The sequence below is a fragment of the Furipterus horrens genome, unplaced genomic scaffold, assembly GCF_987537825.1.
Source record: "Furipterus horrens unplaced genomic scaffold, mFurHor1.1.pri manual_scaffold_3, whole genome shotgun sequence".
In the NCBI taxonomy this organism is placed as follows: domain Eukaryota; kingdom Metazoa; phylum Chordata; class Mammalia; order Chiroptera; family Furipteridae; genus Furipterus; species Furipterus horrens.
This window is the reverse complement of record NW_028327173.1, coordinates 19,963,964-19,991,562: the sequence shown is the minus strand read 5'-3', so window position 1 is coordinate 19,991,562 and position 27,599 is coordinate 19,963,964. Positions and strand designations below refer to the sequence as shown.

Here is a 27,599-nt window from a genome sequence, read left to right as displayed (position 1 = left end):
ACATGGAAACATAACCAGCATAGACCCAAGGAGCGCTTTCCCTTTCCTACGCTTGTTTTGAGAAAGAGAAGTAGCTCTTTTATCTTACTTGTTTTTGTATTTTACTCTTACAAGGGTGGCTCTGGAAAATTTCACTTCTTTTTAATGAGTCTGTATATCACAGAATTATTTTGGAACAGAAGCAATTTATTGCAATGCAACTGGTAAAGGTCAGAATTAAAGAGCATTTCTGAGCTGAGTTATAAAAGATTTCTACTATAAATGAAAAGTGTTTTGTCAATAATCAGCCCTACAAACATGTCAATATTTATAGAGACTAAAGGACAGAAATATGAAAAACTCGGTAAGTCACATGCAACAGCTAGAAGCATCACGTGGTGAAAAGGGCATTAGCTTTAATGTCAGAGGGACTGAGAATAAAGATTTTAACTCACTATAATTTGTTATATAATTACAGGCAAATTATTAGCCAGCATCAAATCAAGCTAGAAACTAGAGAACACCTAGTCTTTGCAGGTTGTTATGAGTATCAGATGCACTAATGTACATAAACCGATTTGCACAATGCCTAGCACATTGTATGTATTCAATAAATATCATTTCCCTTCCTTTTAGGTAAAATTCCTTCATAGCCAAAGTCATTTCACTGAGAACAATAAACACAGGGTTTCCAGCCCTGGCTGGTGTGGCTCAGTGGATTGAAATACTTTAAGAGAGATGGTAAATTCCAATCACCAGACATTATCCTACATAAACAAAAAATCTTCCACTCCTGAATGACAGGTCAGAAGAGCCAACGAAAATAACTGTTCAGAATACAGTGCATTCTAAGATACAGGCATCTAAGCCCTACTGGAGCAGTTCCTAGATTACCCTACCTTCCTGTCTGGTCTCTACCTTTTTCAGCCCCAGTACTAGGAGAGAAGCAAATAACAGGTACTTCAGGAATGCTTGTTGGCTAACTGGGCAGAAACAGAAAAAGAATAAGGCGAAGAAAACAAAACCAGCACTTCTGTGCTGGAAGCTTTGCATGCTAAAGTGTTATCTATAACACTTTATACCTCTAAAAACCAAAGATCGTAAGGTTATACTCATCACAGTCTATTAATGGCAGGGTTCCCAGGTCAGCCTGATTCATTACAGCGTTCTATGGTTGGAGAGGTAGAATTTTAGCCTTTCCAAACTTTTTACCTACTCAATGATAACGTTGTTGGGGTCAAGGTCTTTTCCAGTCCCTTGGTTGACAACTTTCATGGAGAGGGATACTTTTATCCTATCATTTTTCATCTGAAAAAGACAAAAGCAAAGTCACCAAAGTTCACAGTACATCACTTAGACTTCTGGTTTAGAATTATCTAAGAATCAAAGTTTCTGTCATCATAACAAACACTGAACATCTCTAATGGCCAAGGTCCTGCGCTAAGAGCTTTGGTGAGACTAATAAATGTAATAGGCAGATCCTGTGGCAGAAGAGTTTTAGGAAATGGTTTTTATCTCATTCTTGTCGCTCTTGGGGGGGAAAGACAAAAACGGTTGCTCAGAAATCCAAGGCCTGTCGAAGTAACTGAGCGGCAAAGAAAAGCTGTTTCTTCTAGATAAGTTCAGCATAATGATCGATGTAGAGACCCACAAAGAGACCCATAAACCCAGACTGGGTTTCAGAACACTCCAGTAAATAGATCTCCTTTAGGACCTAGTCCAGAGCTCCTATAAATATGAACACAGTTGTTAGCCACAGTGGTCTTTTTTGCTTCCTCTAGCACTGGAAACCGTTCTTCACTTCAGGGTTTTTGCACCAGCTATTTTCTTTCCCTAGAATATTCTTATCCCAAGTTTTCATGACTACTTCCTTTTCCTTTAGGTCTCAGCTCACATACCATCTCCTCATAACCCGTGTTCCTGACCACTTTATCTAAATCTACCTCTCATATTGTTCCGACCCATTATAGCACTTATCATGATTTGTAATCATTTTTAATTATTTTAATTTGCTTACTCTTTGTCTCCTCTGGTATATTCTATATAAGCTCTGTAACAGCTGGGGTCATTTGTCTGGTTCACTCTTGTATCCCTCTGACCTAGTGCATATTAAGCACTCAAATATTGAACACTACCTCTCAGGCCTGTCTCCCCTGCCATCCTCTGGTAGAGGAGCAGGCCTCGGTGTATGTTCCTATTTCTCCCGTGGTCTACCCACACACACAGCCCACATACCCTCAAGTGCGCGATTTACGGTCCTTCTGAGCTTTCTCACTTCCTTCATGTTGCACAGTGCCAGGGATTAGGAAAAATGACTGTAAACTCTATGTCCTTTTTGTTTTAGTTCAGACTGAAGTGTCCTTAGCAAGAATTCGTTAAAATTTGTGATAAAGACTATTAAAGACTAGTCCCATAGATTAATTTTCCTTCTCTCCTTTTGGTTCTTTACTTTTCTGTTTTTTCTTCACATCCACCATCTGGGTAAACTTCAGGGAGGGAAGGCTTATAAACGTGCATTTGTTGCACCACACTGACTGTAGTTCACACCACTCCGAGTTTGCAGAAGAGCCAGATGGGTTTCAATTCAGGTCAGATTATGGTGGAAGGATTCAAAATAAGATTCTCAGCCACAGTTAACAATATACATATACTCATTATCATGAAATACCAAAAAATCCCAGCTTTTCTTAATCCTTTCTAACCAGATGAACATTGCACAGAACTTTACCTCTCGGCCAATAAGCTTCACCCAGACTTTGTCTCCAACATCTACTATCTCAGAGGGCTTATCCACACGACAGGATGACATGTGAGTTCGATGGACCAGACCTGAGCACAAGAAAAAGAAATACAATAAAGCAGGAGGTATGTCTGGTGTTACACTCCATGTCTGGGTACTCTGAATAACAAAGTAACAAGGAGATGGAAGTTGAGGCCCTGGCTGGTATGGCTCAGTAGATTGAGTTTCAGCCTGAGAACCAAAAGGTTATGGGTTCAATTCCCAGTCAGGGCATATGCCTGGGTTGTAGGCCAGGTTCTGAGTTGGGGGTGTGCAATAGGCAACCTACCGATGCCTCTCTTGCATATTGATGTTTCTCTCCCTCTTTCTTCCTCCCTTCACCTCCCTCTAAAAAATAAAATCTTAACAAAAGAAGAGGATGGGAGTTGGGGATTCACTAAAAAAATGTTCGTTGATTTAAAATTGCACATTAAAACAATTTGAGGTCACTTTTTATACATAATAAACTAACAAATATTCTTTAAAATAGTGCTCAATGTTAATAAAATGTAATACAATAACTATATTATATAATATGGTAAAAATACAAGTTGGTAAAATTCTTTATACCTTTGATGCAAAAATATCATCACTGAAATTCTTCCAAAAGAAAAACCCCATAGAGGCAAAAACCTACAGCCATATAAAAATACTTACAGCCCTGGCTGGTGTAGCTCAGAGAACTGAGTGCTGGCCTTCAAACCTAAAGGTCGCCGGTTGGACTCCCAGTCAGGCCACATGCCTGGGTTGCAGGCCAGGTCCCTGGCTGGGGGCATGTGACAGGCAACTAATTGCTGTTTTTCTCACACATTGATGTTTCTCTCTCTCTTCCCCTTTCTCTAAAAATTAAGTGACAGCCTTGGTTCCCACGCCATCCTCCCTTCCCCTGCCCGCCTGTAGCTGTCTGGGAGTTTCCCATGATAGTGGGGTACATCAACCCGAGCTCTGTTTGGCCTTGATGAGCCCTAGACTCACAGCTGCGAGATAACGACTGAATTCAATAGTTTCTTTCTCTTCCCCCTATAAAACAGCCCCTCCTTCCCTAGGACCCCGGAGTCGGGCCATTCGCGGCACGGCTTCCTCCCCGCTTGCTAATTCCTTCAAATAAACTTCTTTTCTTCTGCTCGCTACCTCCTCATGGTTCTCTGAGCAACACCGTGCTTACATTAAGTAAGTAAAATCTTTAAAAAAAAAAGTACTTGCAGTATTATTACCTACAAAGGTTAAAAATAAAAATTATAAAATAACCTAAATGACAAATAATTGAAAAATAGCTTGGTAAACTATGGTAAATCTATCAAAAGCAAGAGTAAGCAGTTATTCAAATTACAGTTACAGAAGATAATTTTGATAGCTGTTGAGTGACAAAAGAAAATATAAACAAGGTACAATTTTTAATCTATTAGATTAGCAAAATATTTAGAAAATAACAATACCCAAAGTTGATGAGAATATAGTAAAATAAGAAATATTGCTAGGGCCACCATAAATTTTTAAAAACCATTAGCAAAGGCTATCAAGAGTGATAAAATATTTAATAAAATTTTAAAATAATTAAAATATGTAATTATTAAATAACTTAACAATAACATAGTCACATATTTACAACAGACGCCCTTCTCCTGTCTGCCCAAGGTCTTTTCCTAGAACACCTGCATTACATTCTATAAGTCCATGTAATTTGGTTGGAGCTGGCCTAACCCCCTACTGTGGGCACATGACACATGATACTTTTATCCTATCATTCTTCATCTGAAAAAGACAAAAGCAAAGTCACCAAAAGCTCACAGTACGTCATTTAGACTCCTGGTCTAGAATTATCTAAGAATCAAAGTTTCTATCCTCGTAACAAACACTGAAGTCCTCTAATGGCCAAGCTTAGTCAATCAAGGTATTTCATCCCCCTAGCCACAGTAAGTGGTAATTGACTGGTTCACGGACAGACACAAGACATTAGCTAAATCAAATAATCTTTCTCAAGGTTTCTGTAAGGATTATTAACTACAAAAAGCTGACAATGCCCATCTTTACCACCAGGTGGCAAAAGTCAGCCAGAGAGAAGCAAAGAAGAGCATCAGTAATCAAGAGACAAATCCCTGAAGATGTAAACTAATCTCTGATTCAGCCCTAGTGGAAGCTCAATTTATTCTGCACTCCCCAGCAAAATTAACAAAACGTTTCTCGTTTCTCAATTGTGTTTCTAGCCTTGCACTAAGAGTTCTGACTAGCCCTGGCTGGTATGGCTCAGAGGATGGAGCGCCAGCCTGTGAACCAAAGGGTTGCTGGTTCGATTCCTAGTCAGGGTACATGCCTGGGTTGCAGGCCAGGTCCCCAGTTGGGGGTGCACAAGAGGCAACCACACACTGCTGTTTCTCTTCTTCCTCTCTTTCTTCCTCCTTTCCCCTCTTTCTAAAAATAAATAAATAAAATCTTTAAAAAGAAAAATCGTAGTTAAAAATAAAAAATAAAAAAAGAGTTCCAACTAATAATTTGACATATAACCACTTCTGGGACTCTGTCCTAAGAAAATAATCTTATACATAGAAAAAGCTATATGCATCTGGGAAAGCAATCTACATCATAATATATAATGTATTTTTAAGAGAGAAAAATTAAAAACAACCTAATATCCAACAACAGGGTAATGGTTAAATGAACTATAGTATAGCCACTTGTGGTCCATTAAAAACAATGCTCAAAAGATTACATAAAAATGTCAATAATTCATTTTCAGTAAGTATTTATTGAGTGCCTATTATGTGCCAAGTACTATAGGCAACTAGCATTTTTCCATGTAAATAACAAAATACAGTGCAAAATGTCTTGCACTGTATTTTGATAAAATATACCCCCCAAATCTGGATTTTAAAACACAGTTTTAATTTATTGGTAATAGAAAGGTATTTTCTGTACATGGCATAGCCTACCTTGAATGAATATTCAAAATTATATTTATAAGTGAAAACTACTAGAAGTATTTTTTTAAGGAGCAGAACTATCTGCTGTTACCACTATTATTTAACATTGCCCTGGAAATTCTGGACTATACACTAAGACAGAAAATACAAATAAACTATAACTAAATATTTTAACTATGGGAAAGGGAGAAGAAAATTATTACTTGCAGATAATAATAATTATCTTTTAGAACACTCAAGAATCAAGGATTAATAGCAAAATTCAAGAAAAGGTTCTGGATAGAAAATAAATGTTAAACAACACTGCACCTTTCACATGTATTAGTGATAATTAGAAAATATAATGTGAAAAAGTCATTCACAGTTTAAACGAACATACAAAAAACATAGGATTAGTTTCTTAAATAAACGTGCAGGATCTATAGTGGAAAAAATGACAAATATTTATGAAGAGACATAAAAAAAGCATAAATAAATGGAGAGACATGACATGTTCTTAAATATGAAGACTAAGGTGTATAAACAAGTAAATTTTCTGCAAAGGTAATTTTTTAAAAGCTTGACAATTTTTTCTAGAGTTTGTCTGGAAGAATAAATAAAAAAAAGTAAGCATTTTTTTTAAAATGAAGAGTAATGAGGATATACTAACCTTACTAATTTTTAAAACCTATTATAAAACTGTAATTTTTAAAGTAGAGTGATAGATCAAGAATAGGCTGGCCCATCAATAAAACAAAAAATATAGTATAGAGAAAAGTAAGTATATACAAATTACTATATAGTATATAGCATAAAAAATATATTAAAACTTATATAATATAAATTATGTATATAAAAAAACCATAAATGTATATGAATATAGGTATGATAATAGCTGCATTACATTCAGTTGATTCCCCTGGCTGGTTTGGCTCAGTGGATTGAGCGTCGGCCTGCGAGCTAAGTGTCGCTGGTTCGATCTTCCAGTCAGGGCACATCAGAGAAGGAAAACTCTGACTCCAAAAAACCTCCGCTGCCTTGTGGCATACCTCTTCAGGGGAAAGGCTAAGGGAGTAAACCCCGACAGAAAATCCGGAGCCGGAGTCCCTAAGGCGGTTTGACGTTGTAGTCAACACCGGCAACTCCTGCGGCGCACCTGAAGCCAAGCTGTATTGACTCCGTCTTTCCCTTGGACCCTTCAGCTGCGAAGAGAGGGGGGGGGTCTGCTGCATGGGCAACAGCAGACCCTCCATATCACCCTGCCCAGGCTCTGTAGCTTCAGCTCCACTGGAGAGGACACTCCAGCGTCATCGCAAGATGTCGATTCAACACGGGAGGAGACAGATACCATGTCACTCCCGAGTCGGACTGCACAGCCATTCTCGGCGGTGCAGATAGACTCTTAAGAAGCTACACCATCGTCTCTCAAGACGGACGGCTGCCGACGACGACGACAGTGCAAAATTGTATAATGTGATTACAAATCCTTAAAATAGATTTTTAAAATTACAAAAAAGTGGTCCAAAATTCTATAACAATGGTTAAACTAGGGTACAGAATTACAGGTTTTTCTTTTGTTTCTTTTCAAATGTTTTAATCATAGAGAAAAACCATATCTATTCTGAGGGAAATAAGTATACTTAACAATTATTTTGAATGAATCTAAACCAGGAGTCAAACTAAAGAAAAAAAAGCTAACAGATCAAACACAGATTAATATCTAAAATAACTGCCCTCCCTGAAGTTTCTTGGGAAAAATTATTAACTTTTAACTCCTTTCTCTCAAACTCTCTCACACGCGCATTCACACAACATTGGCACAAGCCTGTCACTCAGAGGATCAGCCCTCTCTGTTTGGAGCTCCTAATTGGAAGTCACTGCTTTCTCTGTCCATGGTTACTGGGCCTCAAACACCTACTTCAGCCAATTCTGGAGGTTGATAGCCTATCTTTCTGACTAACTCTGGTGCCTCCAAAAGTGTTTTATAACATACATTTTTAATTTTATACCATCACATAATCTCCAAATTCGGTAAATTTCAAGGAGCTGGGTTTTTCCCCTTATGCTGTGATGATGTAATGAGCAGACCAGCCTAACTGAAAGTCTGGAAAGGAAATTCAGGTGCCTAGATGAAAGGAAAACCTTTCACTTTGACATTTTTGGCTCCAACAGGCCTCTAATTTAAAATTCACTTTCTTGCCTCAATTGCTAACGGAAGTTGTGAAGGAAATTAATGTTGAACCTAATATATTTCAGAAGACATTTTCTTCTTCCTTTCCTGAAACAGAAGGTCTACTTATTGGAGTACCAAAAACAAAGAAATAATGGCACTGACCATTTTTTGTCCTCTACCCTGATCTCAAAAGCAGGTTATTTTTTCCTCTGGTCTTTTCTCCTGGTTAAACACTTCTCAAAGTATCAATTTAAAATTGGAAACAAAAGATAATATGGTATATCTAAATGATAGAATAATGCCATTGCAATGTTTATTAAAAGTATTTTAAAAGATGGAGAAATGTTTATGGTTCAATAAGTATAAAAAGCTACAAAATGAATATATGAAGTATAATCTTAACCTCAATGTTTAATTTCATGTACATATGTAACACACCAAAGAAACACACCAAAATATTAACAGAGCCTATCTCTGTGTGGTAGTAATGCCATGCAGTGATCATTTTCTTTTGTATTTTCCCCCTTATTTTTCTATAATAAGCATGCATAAAAATATTTCAAAAGCAAAATATAAAATGACATGTACAATAAAATTAGAATTATGTAAAACTATGTCTCACGGACACAGACAAAAGGAAGTATCAAAATAGTTATACTACAGTGTAGGATTTTTAGAGTTAAGACAAATGGCTTACCACCAAAAGGCCTTAGCTTAAGGGTGACTTAAACAAGGGAAATGGTCTAGCCCTCAGTTTTGAATGCAAATGTCAGATACGCACACATACATCTAAGTCTGCCGCTCAGAGGAGTGCTATGAACTGGAGATATAAACGCAGGCATCTTCAGCATGCAGATGCTTATATACCAAAATATATTAACCAGACTGTCGATTTAGTGATTGGTTCACGGATAGACACAATTCACCAATTTACTACTTTGCAATAGAGGATATTCTTTTCTTTTACCTAGAAGGCTCCCAGTCCTTATCTAGGTAAACCACCCACTGCCCCAGCATCAAATACCTGAAAAATTAGACTTGTGATCAGACACTACTTCAACATGACATCAGAACAAAAGGGAGACAATATTTTGAGATATTTTTCCAGTCCACAAAAGCTTAATGGACAATCACTTCCTCATAAAAGAATCCATCTCTCTAGTTCCTGTCATCTGATTCATTTCTGTCCTAAATAAGGCAAGACAAACACTACCAACACCTCAGGCTCTCAAGACTTTCTTTTAGTATGTTCTGGGCTGACAATCCCCGAGTTGTTCATATAATCTCTTCCTAGACAAACCATGAGACAATCAATTAGATTTCAGTCTCCTAAATTACAATTTCATTCCAATCCTTTTTCCCTGGATTATACCCAGATTATCTTGTTGAAGTCTTGAGTGCCCCCGTCTCTTTGGTCACAATTTATAGGCAATCATCTGGTATATTTCTACCTACGGCTAATCCTATACTCTGTATGAGGGATTCATCACCATTTGTTTCATTTTCAGAAGACAGAATTCAGAATTCTCTGAATTCTTGGGAGGTAGTTCATTAGTACCCACATATACCAACAGTTGCATGAAGTGTACATGGTCCAGGGCACCAAATATAACATTTGAGGTTCCCTCACTCTGTCCTTGGTACCTCACTAGAAACAATATATCAGCCCATTTCCTGTAATCCTCACATCAACCCTGTGGCATAGGTTGACACCAGGAAATAGTCCAGAAATTAAGTAAGATGCCCAAGGTAACAGAGCCGAAGAACTACAATTCAAATATAAGTCTGTTAGGTCTCCTATATCATACTAAAATTGCTCCATTTTTTAATTATTGATCTGTTATCTTTTTGATCAAAAAAAGAGAAAAGATAATCTCATCTAAAAACAACAGAAACTCATCTAATTCTGTTCTAGCATATGCTCCAAAACAAAACAGAAACACTTGGCTTGTCATGCCAAATGGAAGGGAGTGCTTCAGGGCAGTTTGTGTCTGGATTTCTGACACTAAGTCATAAATACCCAAAGGGTGTATCAAGCCCATCATCATGTTCAATAAACCCAACATGACACTTAAACAGAATGAGTCCTATCTAAGTGTCTGCTGGTAAAAGAAAAAAGAAAAAAATCTGATAACTTGGAAAGGGCTAGCACCTCAATCACTATATAAGAAAGACAGAGTTAACCTATTACACTATCCATAAAAGTAGTGTTCCAACTGTGTTAGGTTCAATATTAATTTCCTTCACAACTTCTACTGGTATTAAAGGAAAGAGGTGAAAATTACAAACCATCAGAGGACAGCTGCAGCCCAAAACTATCAAAATAAAAGGTCTCCCTTTACCTTTGGGGGATCTGAATTCCCTTTCTAGACTTTTCAAATAAGTTATCTTCAGCCAACGGTATAGGACAAAAATGTAAGCATATAAATTAAAGTGCTTTCACACCCTTTATCTTGTTGGATTATGGATCCATCCAAACATTTACTGAACATCCACCATATAGTAAGCAAAAATAAATCCAAGGATGAATAAAACATGATCCTGCCAGTCAAGAAGCTCTAAAATACATAGATCATTCCCATTTCACAGATAAGGAAACTAAGGCTCAAGGACTAAGCAACTTGCTGAAGTCAAGAAGCTAGGAAATGGTGGAGTGGGACTAGAATTCATTTATTCATTTAATAGAATTTACTAAACACTCCCTATACCTCAGGCACTATATGAGGACCTGACTCATCCCAACAGCCTAACTATTCAAGGGCTCAGTGGATTAACTACAGCTTCACTCATTTTATTGTACTTCATTGTAATTAGTTTACATCTCTAGATTGTGAATAAATAGTCTGAGAGCAGTAGGGACTGTGTTTCTTATCTCTGTGTTCCCACCTAACACAGTGACTGAAAAATGGAATTCAATAAGGACTTGCTAAACTGAATTCATTGCTAAAAATATTTGGGCTTCTACCATAAGGAAGGCACTTTAAAAATATAACACCGAACAATCTCTGCTCTCAAAATTTCAGTTTAGTGCTGGCGGGCAAAGGATATCAGACAAAAATAAAGAACTTCATAAATGTATATGGCTACAGTAGTCACAAGCCACATAACTATTTTAAGTTTATATTTAAATTTAAATAAGCAACATTTAAAAAGTCAGTGGCTACTGTACTAGACAGTACAGATGTGGTATAACATAAATATATTTGGTCTTTATCCCCAGTCCCTGCACATAACTCCTAAACTTTTGAAATTTTCCCAGTGATGGGAGTGTCTTTTGTTATCTATAATGAGCTCCTTCTGATCACATCAGAACTTAAAACTAATGGATGACTTCAGGTGGGGCCCCGAGACAGTCTCTGGATGGGGCTAGTCACTAGAAAACCAAGTGATTACACAGTCGAAACTTTCAGCCCCGTGGCCCTCCAGAAAAGAGGGACAGAGGCTGGAGATTGAGCTCTATAAAAGTTCTTGAACAATGAAATTCAGAGAGCTGCAGTTTAGTGAACATGTCAGGTTGCTGGGAGGGTGGTGTGCCGGAGAGGGCGTGGAAGCTCAGTGCGCCCCCTTCCCATAACCTGCCCTGTGCATCTCTTCTATTTGGCTGTTCCTGATTGTATCCTTTATAATAAACCAGCAAACATAAGAAAAGTGTTTTCCTGAGTTCTGTGAGCTGTTGTAGCAAATTATCAAACTTGTGGAGAGGGTGGTAGGACCCTCCTGATTCATAGCCGGTCAGAAGTACAGGTGGCTTAGAACTTGAAACTGGTGTCTTGTGAGAATGGCCCCCTTTACATTGTGGAATATGACATTAACTCCAGGTAGACAGTGTCAGAATTGAAATGTACTGTCAGACATCCAGTTGGTATCTGGAGAACTGGAGAACTGGCTGGTGTCAGAAAACACATCAGAACAGAAACAGAACATTTCCATTATTAGAGAAAGTTCTATTGGACAATATCATGAGAGGGTAAAGAAAATCTAGATCTGAATACTGGAAAAGGACCTTCAATTCAGCAGTAAAGAATTCTGAGAATGGAAGTGAGCAAATAATTCAAATTAGAATCTAGCTTTCTGAATCAAAATGTTAAAATCTGGAGACCAGAGTTATTTCATAGCTCCCATCCTTTCAGGGTGGGACTTAATAATCTTCCCCTTTAAGAGCAGAGAATCTAAAATACACTGTAGGAAAGTCAACTGCTCAAGTTATCCAATAAAACTATAGAGGAGCCACGATTTGAAATCACAGAGTTTCCACCAAATTATTTGGCTCCCTGAGCTCTCCCTGAGGCTGGTCTCACTCAGCATAGCTGGCAAACTGACAGGTTCACTCGTAAGCTGGCAGCCACAATCAGTGGCATCATCTGACAGGACATGTACACAAATGAACTGACTGCTGGAAGGTGGCAGGCCTTTAATCCCTACGTAGTCTCCAAACTGTCACATAAACGTTCAAGTAAGGATGGGACTTTCAGATACTGGCAGCCATGGCAAGTACACTAACAAGAAAATCTGTCTTCAGACTAAGAGAGGTGCATGCCCTATAGGCACAGGGATGAGTTTCCACCTCATTAAATCCCAGGCAACATAAAATGAGAAACTTTATTACAGATTGCTTACTGCTAGCTTAGAAACTACTGGTAAGCCGTTTATAATGCCAAAATGCAATTTGCAGCAGAGGAGTCTCCAAGGCTAGAGCATGGCTTTATTATCCAAAGATCAGCTGCTGGACTTTATTTAAAATATTTTTGTTCTAAAAATAGCAAAAAGTGTAAATCCCTCTCCCATGTACATCTCTTCCTAAGCAAATCGAACTCCCCAGAGATAGCTATTGTTAACAATTTGTTGGATAGTCTTCCAGACTCTCCTAAACATACAGGGGGGTGGGCAAAAGTACATTTACAGTTGTGAGTACATGTTTTGAGAAACAAGTTAAGATTATAGATGTGAAAGAGATTCTTCAAAAATGTTCAACAAATGCCTATCAATATAAGAAGAAAATTTAAAGCATTACATATAACATATATACTAGTATTTCCTTTCCATGTGCCATAACTAAAAAACTCACAATATTAGCCTTAGAGAGTAAGTAGCTTGCGTCCTCCAAATTCCAAGACCAAAGAGGCCAAGTGACTTGCCTAGGGTCACATGTGAAATCTGGGGAAGAGCTGGTTCCAAAAGTGAACCCAAGTAGCTATACCCCAACCCTCCCTCCAAGTCAGAGAAAACCATTTTTCTAAGTTAAGACCTGCTAAAAATCTACTGTCATCACTTGTTTGTGTTCGTATCTCTAAACAAAAACAAAACTGCCTACAAACATAGAGCCTCTAATTGGATGTGGTGGTGGAATGCGAAGGCAGAATTTCACATGATAGGCTCTCACCTTGCTTCCGACAGCCTGGGATTTTGATGAAGGCTCCATAGTCTGTCACCATAGCAACCTATGAAGACAAAAAAGAAAAAATTTAAAAGAATCACTGTCACACAAATGAGACACTCTTCTGTAGCATTTAACCTAATCTCCCCGAATTTCTACTTGATATTGACGGCATCTCTCTGTCTGCTGCCCAACTGCCTAACAGTGATGTTTTGTCAAACAGTCTTTCTATTCTTTTTAAAATTTAGACTGACAAGCATGTGTGAACCCATTAAAAACACTGGTGAGATTGGACTATTGTCAGCAGATGGTATGACATTAGGAATGCCCAAATCCAACACCTATTGAAATATGCAAAGAAATCTATGAACAAAAGGAACAAACAGTAGAAAATCAGGTAATAAAGATACATTTACACTAGTGGGATTGGGGTCTCCAATCTCAATACAGAGAACTTGAACAATTTGGGACAGATCATGTAAAACATCCTTTTTTCCTAAACTTCAAATCAAGCCAGATCATACAGCCTGCTCTAGTCCACTTCAAACCAGTTTTATCAAGACAGAGAAAAAGCCAATACACAGACATCTGACAGAAACTGGGTTAGAGGCTTGATCGGTACAGTGCATTATGTAATAGAAATGAAAGGCCCAAATCCCTTGCCAGATAAATCATTATTCCAGACTATCTTTCTCTACTCCCCTCTTTCCTCTAGCCCACCCCCTTCAACTGTGCATTGGGATTACAGTTGTCACTACAGACTGTATTTATCCTAAATTCATTATTATTTTTTAAAAAATATTCAATACAATCTTACACATATACATTTTACTACTTTCAGGGACTTTAATTAGCTGTTCACTGTTTCAGCTTCACCACAATGACAACAAGGGGATAGAATAAGACAATCCCTGTTGGACTGCTATTCACTAATATAAGGGGGGACTCCCCCTGAAAATGTCATTTATTTATTAAAAACTGTGTATTTATTCTTACATGTTTAAACTTCAGTCACCTTCAAAGTACTCTCCATTTGATGCACTACACCTATCAAGACATTTTTCCACTGCTCAAAATAGTTTTTGAATTCATTAATTTTGATGTCTTTTAGTGCTCCTGCCATTTTTTGTTTGTTTGTTTCACCTCTTCCATATCGGCAAAATGTTTCCCTTTGAGAATTTTTTTGTGTGTGTTGTGGGGGAGTTGGTCAGGGCTAGATCGCATGAATAGGGAGGGTTGGGTGCAGGGGTCATACTGTTTTTGGTCAAAAACTGCTCAGTACTCAGCACAGAGTGGGCAGGTGCACTTGTAAGTCACCCACCATGAAATGGGCAAATGCAATGATAGCCTTCAAAAAAAAAAAAAAAAAATTTCACTGAAGCCAAACACAGCCTCTCACAACACCACCAGCTGGTATACTGATACAGACGAGTTCCTTGAGCACTCACTTAGCGGGGTAAGGCTATACTACAAGGGGCCCAACCTCCAGAAGATAATTTCCTTTTTTGGGGGGGAGGGGTCCCTCTTGTATATATCAAATACTCACTATATGCAAAACACTATTCAAAGTGCCTTATATAGTCCTCATGACACCATATAATGTTCATCTGATAGATGACAAAACCGATGCATAAACAAATGAGCAAAATAGAACCAGAGGCATGGAATCAAGGACTGTCAGTAACCAGGGAGGTGGGAGAGGGAGAAGGAGGGAAAGAAGGAAAAGTGGCTAGTCAAGGAACTAGTATAAATGACCCATGAACATGAACAATAGGGTGGGGACTGACTGTGGGAGAAGGGGGGTGGACGGGATGGGGGAAAGCAACAGGGGAAAATGGGACAACTGTAGTAGAACAACAATTAAAACAAACAAACAAAAAAGATGCATAGAGAGACTAAGCAACCTGACCAATGTTCAAAGCCAGTAAGTAACAGTGCCAGTACCTGAACCAGGGAGTCTTAACTCACTAGAGCTGCTCATGGGTTGTCTTTATAAAATTCTAGCAGCCAAAAGCAATGTGACAGTTGATATCTTCTCTGCTCCTGGCAACAATCTTAGGAAGTATAGATGGTAGGTTCCCATGTTGCATACTATGTGAAATAGTGTAGATGTAGAAAGAGCACAGGCTTTAGAGCGAAAGATGTGGCTTCTAATCCCAACTCTCCCACTTCTTATCTATGGGATCTTGAACATAACTTGCCTTTCAGGACCTAAGTTCCCATTGTACTCATTTCACTGCTGCAGAGAACAAATGATGTACACGAAGCACCAGGCACTGGAACCTGGCTCCCAAAATACATTCAACAAATTTTAGTTTTAATAATTTACAGTCCAAGATAATGAAGCACAGAAAAGTAGTGACTAGCAGAAAGGCATACGACTAACTTAACTACACGGCAGGCACAGATGCTAGACCCCTTGACTCCTAGTCCAGTGCTTCATACTTTACCAAATAGCACCACCACTCACTTCAATGTTGGGATAAAAACAGATTAAAATTTCCACTCTCCTCATTTGTTAATGGAGATATTGGGACAGAGCATTTAAACCAAATCTCCAAGATAGAGCATTTAGAATGGGTTAAAAACAAAGAGTTTGAAACTCCTGTTTTACACTGATGAACATGCTACGCTGGGGTAGAGTCCAGACAATCGCGCCCCAACCCCCACAAAAATAAATTAAAAAATAAATAACAGTAGACTCTGGCAGATACTAACATTTATTTATTTATTTCTAATAATTTATTTTTATTGATTTTAGAGAGGAAGGAGGGAAGAGAGAAAGAGAAAGAGAGAAACACTGATTTGTTGTTCCACTTACTTACGCGTTCATTTATTGGTTGCTTCTTATATGTGCCCTAACCGAAGATTGAACCTGCAACCCTGGTGTATCAGGATGACGTGCTAACCAACTGAGCTACCCAGCCAGGCCCAGATACTAGCATTTAAAATCAAAGCAAGGTAGAACTGGAGGAAGGACCTTATTCAAGATTTGCTGGTCCAATCTTATCATTTTTCAAATGAGAAAAGTGAAGATCAGAGACATGAAGTGCTTATCCAAGTTCACAAAGCGATTTGTTCTCTGTAAGACAAGACCATATGGGTCAAAAAATAATTTTAATTTTAAAATTTTAATTAATTTATTTATTTTTAAAGAGAAGGGATGGGAGAGAGGAAGAGAGGGAGAGAAACATCAATGTGAAAGAGAAGTATTGATTGGCTGCCTCTCATACGAGCCACAACTGGGACTGAACCCACAACCCGGGCATGTGCCCTGACCAGGAATCAAAGAGGCGACCTTTTGCTTTTGTGGGATGACACCCAACCAACTGAGCCACACCAGTCAGGGCTGATTTTAATTTTTAAGTATAATAAAAGCAAATCCCTTCTTTCTGAACCAACCAAAGGTCCTTTGGCTTTTGCTCAAGCAGTCTAAAAAGAGGGCTAAGATGTCTCATATTGTGTAACAACATTAACAAAGGGCATAGCTATCTAACAAACTTAAAAACAGCATCTGGTAGTAGGAACCCAAATCACCTTGCTGCTGTAAATTAAGACAATCTCATTTTTGAATCCTAAAGCTCCAGTGTCACATTATGATCTTTTGAGGAAATATTATAATAGACCTCCATTTGGCCTCTCCCAAAAGGAAAGGTTAATGGGCTCCAGAATGGATGCATTCAACTGTTGAGTTAGGAAAAGGCATTCTTGCCTATATCCAGCACCAGGTGTTTCCATCCCTGTGTCTCCTAGGGTGCAGACAGAGTTGAAATGAACAGAATGGCACCTGCTATAGATGATTACACAGTCTGCCCTGGTGTCCCCAGAATAATTAGTCAAATAGCTCAGGGGACAAAATCTCAGTAATTATCACAACTAGACTCAGGGCTTGGGTAAAATGAATTTACCATCTCCAGATTAGAGGTTGCACTGGCCTTGAAACTAGTTATTTCCATAATGTAAATGAGGAATATGAGGCTCAGAGACATAAGTTACTTGTGCAAAGTCACAAAGTTAGAAAGCAGCATGGCTCGGTAGAGAACAGAAGTATTTTGACTTCCAGTCCAATATATTTCCACCTTACCAAAACCAATGTCCCCTCAGCATTTCTTTGGCTATGGCTAGGCTAAGCCAATTTCCAAATCCCAATTCCCACTGCTATGCTTGTATCTCCCGCCATGCTTAACAGACAAGAGAAGGATGAACACTGGTTTCTCAGCTATTTGGTCACTGGGCCCCCCTGCCCTGCTCTGCCAGCTAAAGACAGGACAGCACCACCAGTATCTTCAATGACAACAGGACCCACAAGACTTGGGGTCAATTTAAATCAAACATTTACTGAGCACCTCCATGCAAAATTTCATGTCACGTACTTTGAAATAAAAACAACTTAAAGAAAAAAGAGATGCCCAGCCTATTTTAAAATGAATTTGAAGTAGTTGCCAAGACATATGAGATAACCATGACCTCTGCTCTCCACTAACTCGCAGTCTAGTGGAGGAGACATACACATATACCAGTGCAAACACTAATACAAGACAGACTATCATTAATGCCATAACAGGTACAAACAAATGATTGCGGAACAACCAGATTTACCATCGAACTTCCTTCTATACTTCAATTCAGTCACGAGTTCTCTTATGGGCCTTTCAGCTCCTCCATGTATTTACGTACAGTTGAACAATCCCAGCTGCAGTGTAGCAGAAAGCAGACTTGGAGAGAGAACGTTAAAATCCCAGCTTTGCCATGTATTAACCATTTGGACATTACTTAACTTCTGAGAAGTTTCCTTATCCATAAAATGAGTTTAACAATTTCTTAGGAGAAAGTGAATGACAGAATGTGTAAAAAGTGCTGATTTACATTAGGCTTACAAAATTTTTTTAATTTAATGTAACCAGGTCTTCTTTGTTAATATTACACACTCATTAAATGTTTGTTGGATGAATATTCTGAAAAAATTTATTTCTAATTTATCATGAAATTTCTCTATCCTGAATTCCAGTAATTTCTAAAGCATAATTTTTTTCAAAATGTGCTCCTGAAATACTAAGCTGGAACTATAAAGTTCTCTCTGAGAATTTAGGCCTATCCATCCTGATAGTAAAATATAAAACCTACACTAATACAAGCCCCATCTCATATAAGGAAGAGTTGTAGGTCAGGAGCCACTTTACTAGAAATCTGAGTCAGTCTGTGGAGGGCAGAGAACTCTCTTTCTTTTGTGCAACAGCTAACAAGTCAGGACTTTATGACCAGAAAAATCAATTTCATCTCCAATACTAACACTTCCTTTTCCTGAGCCCAGTACCTTGACCTTTAGGGGTACTATGGGCTTTAGAGGACAAAGGCTCCAAGAGAAGATTTGTTTGCTACATGTTAGAATTTATCACTCTTTGTATCATGACTGTTATATGTTGGGACTGACTTAACAGAATCAAGAGCCACAATTATCTGTAACCAACTGATTGTCACAAAGTGTGTCTTCAACGGCCTCATATTATTAAGAGGTGAAACTTCTGTCAATCACAAAGCAAGTATAAATGTCATAAAAACTATATAGTTAAAATACTAGTTACTCATAAGACATCAAAAACTATTTTTTGGCTTTACTTTTGCTTCTAGAAAAGGAAGATAATGTTAATGAATTTCTACCATGTCTCAGGCATGGTGTTTTTATCGATGACAACTTATTTAACCACCATGGCAATCCTACGGAAGTAGTTCTCTCAATTAATAAATAAGAAAGCTGAAGCTCAAATAATCAAGTGACAGTCTCAAGGATCACACAGTAAGTAAAAAGCTAGGACCGGAATCCAGGTTTTGTCTTATTCAAAAGCCTTTCCTCTAAAAACAAATACAATGCTTTTTCCCTCAAAGCTTGATCATTCACTCAGTAATCAAGACACACTGAGAACCTATTCTTTTCCACCCACCCATCTGGGATTAAGATAGACAACACTGAACAAAACAGACAGGGTTCCGTCCTCACGGAGCTTAGCGTCATGTGAAGAAAAAAAAGACATTAAACAAGTACCCAAATAAGTGCAGGATAAGTCTGTTTACTTAGGTAGGAAAAAGTCTCTGAGGAGATGACATTTTGTCTAAGACCTAAAAGATAAAGAGAAGTTGGTGGGAAGTGTGGTCAGAAACAACAGTATATTCAAGTCCTGAGAAGGAAGCGAGCTTAGTCTGTTCAGAGCTGTGAGGACGACAGAGTGGCTGGGCACAAGCAGAGTAGGACAGAACAACACTGTCGGATTAGGTAGAGGCTAAGTTGTTTAAGAGTCATGAAAAGAAGTCTGGATGTCTTCAAGTGTAATGAGAAGCCTAGAAAAGCTCTGAGAAAGCAGCACTGTCCAATCTGTTTCCTAAATGTTATTCTGGGCTATGATGTAAAGAACAGATTGCAGTGGGCTACAATACAAGTAGAGCTCCCAGTAATGAATGGCCAGGGAAGAGACGGAGAGTCTGAACAGGGTGCCATGACAAAGACGTATACACACCATATATATACCTGGGAGGTGGAAATGATAGGACTTGCTAATGGACTAAAGAGGGAGGGAAAATCAAGATCAAATCAAGAGGAAAAAATCAAGGATGATGCCCAGATTTCTAGCGTGGGTACCTGACAGTGGTCCCATTTGCTGAGAAAGAACTAGAAGAACGGATTTGGTGAGAAAATAAAAATTTCAGTTTAAAACATAAATCAGAGATGTTGTGAGGTATCCAAATGAAGAGGTCAAGCATGCAGCTCGAAGTCTGGAGCTTAGTTAGAAGGGGTACAGGTGATGATAGCCGGATGCTCCACCAGCCCTTCCCATTTAAACTGTAATACTTAAGATATTCTCAAATGGACAGGAGCTCCAAACCCAGCTGCTTTAAACCTTCAATCTATGCTTAACAAAGAAGGTAAGTTTTCAAAGACAAAAGAATATACCTCTCCTTGGAAAATAGTGTAGAGAGCAGGCAAGTTCTCCATTGTCTCGGGTCTTCCTGAATTCATCCTTAATGTTCTATGGCTCCTCCATATCTCTTCTGCTAAAGCTAATTCAAGCGTCCTGTCGCAAAGAAACAAGCCAGACAATAATATGAGAGACATCTGCATTAAGGAAGAAAAGTGCAGACAATCCACAGTCTCTATAGAATAATTAATACAGATTTAACACCATGTACTTTCATCTAAATCTCTTTTGTCTAATTGTCAGGAGTTTTGGAAACCGTGATCTTATTTCTTTTCAATTAAGATTTTGAATACTTACCCAAGGCCATTAGTCTACTGTTGTTTCTTGTTTTTTAATTGCTATTGTTGGTATTCTTTTGCCAAGGGAAGGTTTGGGGCAGGGCGGGGGGGGGGGGTGAGGTTGTAAATAGGTCTTTAAAAAAGGAAAATAATAGTAATAAGAGCTAATATTTATCAAGCACTTACTATGTCCAGGTACTGTGCTAAGCACTCATTTAATCCTCAAAAGCAGCAAGATATAGGTTCTATTATTATAATATTATGTAGATGAGAAAACCAAGGTTTCCAGGGAGGTAAAATTACTATGGCTATGTCAAAAAGCCAGGAAATGGTAGAGTCAAACTCTGGCTGACACCAGAGACCACACGTTTAAGCACTATGCTAGATGTTAAATCTGAAGTGACTTCGAAGGAGAGAGAATAGCTTAGTTTTTTCCCTGATAAAGTTAAAAATACACATGCTCATTTTATAAGGTCAGACAATACATTAATAATGAAGAAAATAATTTAAAATTCAATTTTGTTTATATCCTCTTACTTTTTAAATATGTACAGTGGCTTTTTAATAGAATCATGAAACCATTAATTAACAGCCATTTTCTTAATATATTTTAGCAATTCTTACATACATACAAATATACACACATCTTTTTTTTTAATGCCTATATAATAACCCATTGTTAGACATACCAAATTTATTTAAATTTATGGATCATATTAAAATATAGATTACAATTCTGAGGTGGTACCTGGGACTGTATAGTTCTAACAAGCTCCAAGTGATACTTACGCTGCCTTGGTAACAAGTCTTACTGCTTTGGAGTTTGTTTTATTTTATTTTTTAGAGAGAGGGGAAAGGAGAAAGAGAGGGAGAGAAACATCACTGTGTGGTTGCCTCTCACTCATGCCCCCAACTGGGAACCTGACGTGCAACCTAGTAATGTGCCCTGACTGGGAATCGAACCAGCGACACTTGGTTCGCAGGCCGATGCTCAATCCATTGAGCCACAGCAGCCAGGGCTTTGCTTTGGAGTTGAATAGGACCTTCCTTAGCGGCACTCTGGCCCAGCTTCCTGGTTTTACACAGAGAGGAAACTAGCAGTCTGGTGGCTCTCAACCACGTCCCTTTACTCTGTTGGATAGATCATGGCTACATAACGATAAATCCAACAACACTGTCCTCAGTTCTCTTTTCTCCTCCCAATTACACTTGGCACCATTAAGACCTGAGACTTTCCTTAGGTTTCATAAGCAAATACTTCCTTCTCTCCTCAACCCTGACTGCAACCCCTCACTTTCAGATGATGATTTAGGGTTCTACTTTTGAAATCTTCCTGATTTACAATCACCATCTATTAACTAAGCTGTCTCACTTGAAACAGAAATGAAAGAAAATCCTGTCAGCTTCTCAAATCCTGGTTCTGGTATTATCCCAAGGCCCAGGAACATCCCCGTGCTCAAGTTCTGTAAGACACCTGGTATCCTTATCATGAATTTGCCCTTTCTGGGTTAGGTAAGCCAGAGGTATGTATTATTTCTTTACTAATCGTACACGGACAGAATGCAAGCAGGATTGTCAGTTCTTAAGAAACAGCTGACAGGAAGGTTAAATCCAAGTACTACAGCCTGGTTGAATCCTTCCTTCCACTTCCCAGTTATGCAGCCTCAACTCTAGTCCTTCCCTTCCCTCTGCCCAGCATCTCTCACATCACGTCTTAGAACAGAAGTTATTAACCTGAGGTCAAGGGCTCTATCAGAAAACCTTAATTATCCGTCCAACTCTTAGAGCATTAGTGAGATACAGGGTCCATAGAGGATCAGCAGGTAGGACACCTAAATTAGCTCAGATATGCACATCTTCATCTCACCTGTTCCTCCAACAGAAAGACTGTGGAAAGAACAATAAAAGTGGAAACAATTTTAAGCTGTTTCTTGCTGAATTCTGCTGGGATAAGAATATGAAAAGCTAAGTTTAAAGCTCTCTTATTTGCTCCTTTTGTTGAACAGTAGCCTACGAAATCCTATGCAATTCCTTAAGAAGGAAACCAGCAGCATTTTTGAGGGAAGCCCTGAAATGTAACAATATATTTTTACAATTTAGGACAGTAGAGAGTTGTCATTTTTAATGGGATTAAAAATTTTTTTTCATAGTATGTTCTGTAAAACTTATTGTTAGAAATAGTAAAAACCGAAACCAAGGAAGCTGAGATGCAAGATTTATTAAGAGGAACCTGCCGGGCTGTCTCAAAGGAGAGAACAGCAGCTGGCGTACAGGCTGACAAGGTTTTAAAGGGACGGATAGATGACTGGAACAGGCTATCGGGGCGCCTAGTGATTGGTTGGGCCTGGGGGTAACGGCAGGAACAATGGGTTGAGTCTGGGGGTAATGGCGGGCACAATGAGGCACTTGGTGTTCTGTTGGGAGAAGGTACTTGGTGATTTATTGGGCATGTTGCTGGAGAGAAGAATAGAATAAGGGAGTAAAAAATTTTCTACCTCCTACTGGTGTTCTGAAAGATTTGAGGAACTTTTCACTGGACTGCTCAATAGGCATTGTTTGTAGTTTTTACTTCCTGCTAATCAACTTATTGGGTGGGGGTTGTGAGGCTCTTACTGAACCTAAGACTTATGATTCTATGGTGGTTATTCAGAAGCTCCTTAGGCAATTCAAGTTTGTTTTTAAAAAGTCAATTCTGAATTATCTAGGGGCCATAGGGTTTAACAAGGCCAAAGAAGCAGGGCTCTAGGCCAATCAACCAGAAGAGAGCCTCTATATCAAAGGTGCAAAGAGCAGAGTCCCAAAGAAACCAGAACTGGGGGAGGTCCCACTCAGAGCATTTGGAGAGCTGGATAGCTCAGGTAAGTAGAGCATCATCTTGATACACCAAGGTTGTAGGTTCAATCCCAGCCAGGACACATAGAAGGATCAACCAAAAAGGGACTTCTGGTTAAAATGGTGGCACAGGCAGACATGGCTCACCTCTTCGCACAACCACATTAAAATTACAACTAAAGTAGAGAACAACCATCACTCAGAACCCTCAGAAATTGAATTAAATGGAAGTCTGACAACTACAGAATTAAAGAAACCACATGCATCCAGACGGGTAGGAGGGATACGGACGCAGAACGAGCTGGCCCCTCAGCCACATGTGGTGGCTAAAAATTCGAGAGGGATATCTCAGGAGTGAGGAGTCCCAGCCCCGCACAAGGGCCCCCAGCCCAGGGTTCCAGTGCCAGGAAGATAAGTCTCCACAACTTCTGGCTACAAAAACCAGCAGGGATTGTAACAGAACCCTTGGGCCGCTCCGATTGAAACAGAACCCACGCGCTGTTTAGTTAGGGGCCCGATTGCCCGCCGCCAGAATTATAACTCCTAATACCAGAGTTTGGTGAAAAGAAAAAGAATTGTTTATTTACACATAGTCCTGCCTCCCCCTCCCAGACCTGGCCAGTCTTAGGAAAGTCAGAAACACCGTTTCCCTACTTCCTAGGCACAGTTCAGCTTTACCAGTAGCTGCCAATCACTCAGTTCTGATTCGGGAGGTCCTTTCTGTGCTGTGGTGCCCTCCAGCTCTCAATGCAGGACCGCCTGGATTCTCAGCCTCCTTGCAAACTGCCTCAGCCAGCCCAAAATGTCCGCAGCTCCTTCTCTTCCTCCCTGCCTCCTCTCTCCCCCTGCCGTCCTCTCACGCAGTGGGTGTTGCAAACAGTTCTGACCATTCACAGAACCCTACGCAGGCTCTGTCCGCTTCTTCCGTACCAGCCCACAGTCCAAGATCCCTCCCATCTTACTGAGTCTTGGAAGTAAAGCGGATCTTCGCAACAATGTTTCCAGCCACTAGCTCCAGGCATGCAAGGGCATCCTGAAAGCTGCTTCCTGCTCCCTATCTCCCAGCCACAAACTCTGGGGTTTGTTTTTGGACTCCCCTGTTTCTGTAACAGGATTAAGTCAGTGATAGAAACTGCTGGAGCCCCAGGCAGTTCACCTTAAAGAACCCACACATGGACTCACCTACTCAGACCTATTCCCTCTGAGTTCCAGCACCAGGGTAGCAGCTTGAAGGCACCGGTGCCATAAGGAAGGATCTGAAGTGTCTGGCATCAAGGTGAGCAGAGGCCAGTGCCCCTTTTCTAAACCCTCCTACCACAGAACCGGCAAACTGATGTCCTATCTGAGACTTCATTGTAATGGGTCATTTTTTACTCTTTGCCATTTTTTGCGTTTTACCCCAGTGGCAGGTTATTTTTTTGCTCACGTATCCTAGCAACCTTGAGCCCCCCCCCTTTGCTAGCTGACCCTAGCTGTAGCCAAGGACATGAGAATAGTTTTGTGCCAAGTATTTATCAGCTGAAGCTCCTTCTAAATTAGAAAGTGTGTATATATGTAGTTTCTCACGCCTGTGTAGTTTTTTTTGTTATCTGGCTATCCCAAGGACATGAGTATAGTTCTTTTGCCTTTAAAAACCTTTTAGTCTGTAAGGCGGGGCGGCTCTCCCATCTTCTGCTTCTGAAGGTGGGAAGACCCGTCCCTGGCCAGGTAAATAAACGCCATAAGTTTATTTCTAAATTGCCTCGTGTCCTCTTTGCTCACTAATGCTCCATAACATTCATCAACCTAACACTGTTTGACCCACCTTGGAGATCCCCAGAGACTCTGCCCCACCCAACTTACAGGCCCACCCATTCCGTATGAATGGCTGGTCTTGGCTCATGCTTCATAACTTCCTAAATCTTCTCAAAAAAAACACAACAGCTGGCTTCGGTGAGCCCCAATCCCAGCACTAGTAACAGCCAGCCTAGATTCACAGCTTGGCTTCACATGGAAATCTCCAAACCCAGCACAAGTAGTGGCCATCTCAGATTGCCTTATAGCTCAGGGACGGTGGCCCTGGGCAAAACACAGGTGGGGGCTGACCTTGGCCTGCACCACGTGGGAACCCCAGCACCACTGCACCCAATGGACAGCTACAGATCGCATCAGAGCACCACCACCCTGCCCCTACACAGCTGATCCTTCCCAGAGGGTGGAGGTTGGTGGTAAGTGGTAACAGCCAGTTCTTGCAGCTGACTGGCCTGGGTAAATCCCTCCCATTGATCTGCCACCAAAGCTCAACTACAAGAAGAAGGTGTACTCAGCAAATACGAAGGTTGCACCTCAAGTACGCAGCTTGGATGCTAGGAGAGGCTGTGCCACTGGGCCCTGCAGGACACCTGCTACATTAGGCCACACTACCAAGACACGGAGTCAAAGCAGCTCTACCTAATACATAAAAACAAACACAGGGAGGCTGCCAAATTGAGGAGACAGAGAAACATGACCCAAATGAAAGAACAGGTCAAAACTCCAGAAAAAGAACTAAACAAAATGGAAACAGGCAACCTATAAGGTGCAGGGTTCAAAACACTGGTGATAAAGATGTTCAAAGAAATTAATGAGGACCTCAACAGCACGGATGTGTTATTACACACCTCCTAGAAGCTTTCGCTGTTCTTAAAAAGCCAAAAACTATTAAGACAAATAGTCCAGTCAGATAGGACCACATCTGTAGACTTAAAAAAGCAAGTAAATTGACAAGGATTGAGATACAGCATTTGGAGTTGCCTTGCAATATTTCTGGAAACAGAAAATCTTCCTTGAGTACTTCACTTTACTTGAATGTTTTAAACAACTGTAATATGTAGGGAAGCAACAGGGACCCAAATACTGGGTACTCCCTTCCCAAAGCAAGGTGCAGAGCAAGGAAAGAATTATGTGGGAACAGGAGGTACAGCAGGGAATGGCGGCCGAGAGTAACTTGACAAAGGTTGCTCACAGTAAGCCGTGCTGGTACTAGACCCCAAGACCAGTACTCACTCTACTATTCCACATCGTTCTTTCAGTCAAAAATCCTGAAGGTACCTTCCAAATCCTTAATTACTAATATTAGAGTACTATTTGCCATGTATTAATCTAAAAGCTTTACTTGTCTTTACTAATTTACTGAGTTTTTTGCACTATAAGATGCACCTGACCATAAGATGCACCTAGGTTTAGAGGAGGAAAACAAGAAAAAAAAAAAAAAATCTGAACCAAATGGTATACTAAAATATTTAATAGAATATAATAGAATAATATCTCAACCATGTAAAGTGAATAGCAGTCAACAGTGGTATTAAGAACCATCATCACTGTCATTAACAAATGAGGAAAGACTTCAAGGTTCAAGTACTCTTCTAGTTTTCTGGGAACCCCAGGTCAGGTAATACACATCATGGTCTGTGACGCAATATTTGATCCATAAGATGCACAGACATTTCCCCCCACTTTTTTTGTGGGGGGGTAGTACACCTTATGGAGTGAAAAATACAGTAAGTAATTCCCTTTTTGACCCCTTACAAGATAGGCAATTTTCATTGCCATTTTACAGATCAAAAAACTAAGACAGAGATGCTAAGTAATTTGCTCAAAATCACAAAACTATGAATGACACAGAAGAGATTCAAATCCTATTTACAAACATTTTTTTCCCTTTTAAAATATTTTATTTACTTATTTTCAGAGAGGGGGAAGAGAAGGAGAAAGAGAGGGAGAAAAGAGCAATGTGTGAGAGATACCTGTTGCCTTTTGCGCGCCCCCAACCAGAGACCCACGGCATGTGCCGTGACTGGGATCAAACCAGAGACCTTTCAGTTTGCAGGCCAGTGCTCAATCCATCGAGTAAACCAGCCAGGGCTTTCCCTTTTTAGATTGTGAAATTCTTCTGAGCATGCCCTTATCTTGCACATCAGCATATCCTTCAAATCTCCAGTGCCTTGCACAGTATAAAGGACATATAAATTTAAAACTGTCTATTCAAATACTGAAGTAGTTAATTTTACCCTATTTTAAATAGTTTGTTTAAATTAATCAATTCACCACCTTTATTAATGTTTATGTCAGGCCCTGTGCTAGCACTTCATAAACCTCTTTCCAATCCTTAAAACAAGTCTACAAAGTAGATACCCCTGTACTACAAGAATGAAGTTACTTGTCCAAAACTCATAGCTAGAAGAGATAAATCTTAGGCCATTCCAAGGGCCATTTACACTTAACCATCCTTTTCAACATTTTCCCTGTCCTCAAAGACTTCCTAGTCTGGTAGGGATAATGGTGACCAATTACAATGCAGT

The 27,599-nt window shown here is 39.6% G+C and overlaps 1 protein-coding gene across 4 annotated transcripts in view; it reads right to left on the bottom strand.

Moving 5' to 3' along the window:
• Positions 1–23,976, bottom strand: part of ZCCHC17 (zinc finger CCHC-type containing 17) — a 42,358-nt gene extending 18,382 nt beyond the window's left edge. For 3 of the 4 annotated variants that reach the window (XM_090268979.1, XM_090268981.1, XM_090268980.1), the window contains exons 1-5: positions 23,959–23,976; positions 20,146–20,266; positions 13,209–13,266; positions 2,708–2,808; positions 1,196–1,287 (exon numbers count right to left, since the gene is read on the bottom strand). In XM_090268979.1, coding sequence (XP_090125105.1) covers positions 1,196–1,287; positions 2,708–2,808; positions 13,209–13,266; positions 20,146–20,211 — 317 coding nt within the window. In that variant the 5' untranslated portion in view covers positions 20,212–20,266; positions 23,959–23,976. The remainder of the gene's footprint in view (positions 1–1,195; positions 1,288–2,707; positions 2,809–13,208; positions 13,267–20,145; positions 20,267–23,958) is intronic. The other variant, XM_090268982.1, reaches the window with a different exon arrangement.
• Positions 23,977–27,599: the final 3,623 nt, after the last annotated feature.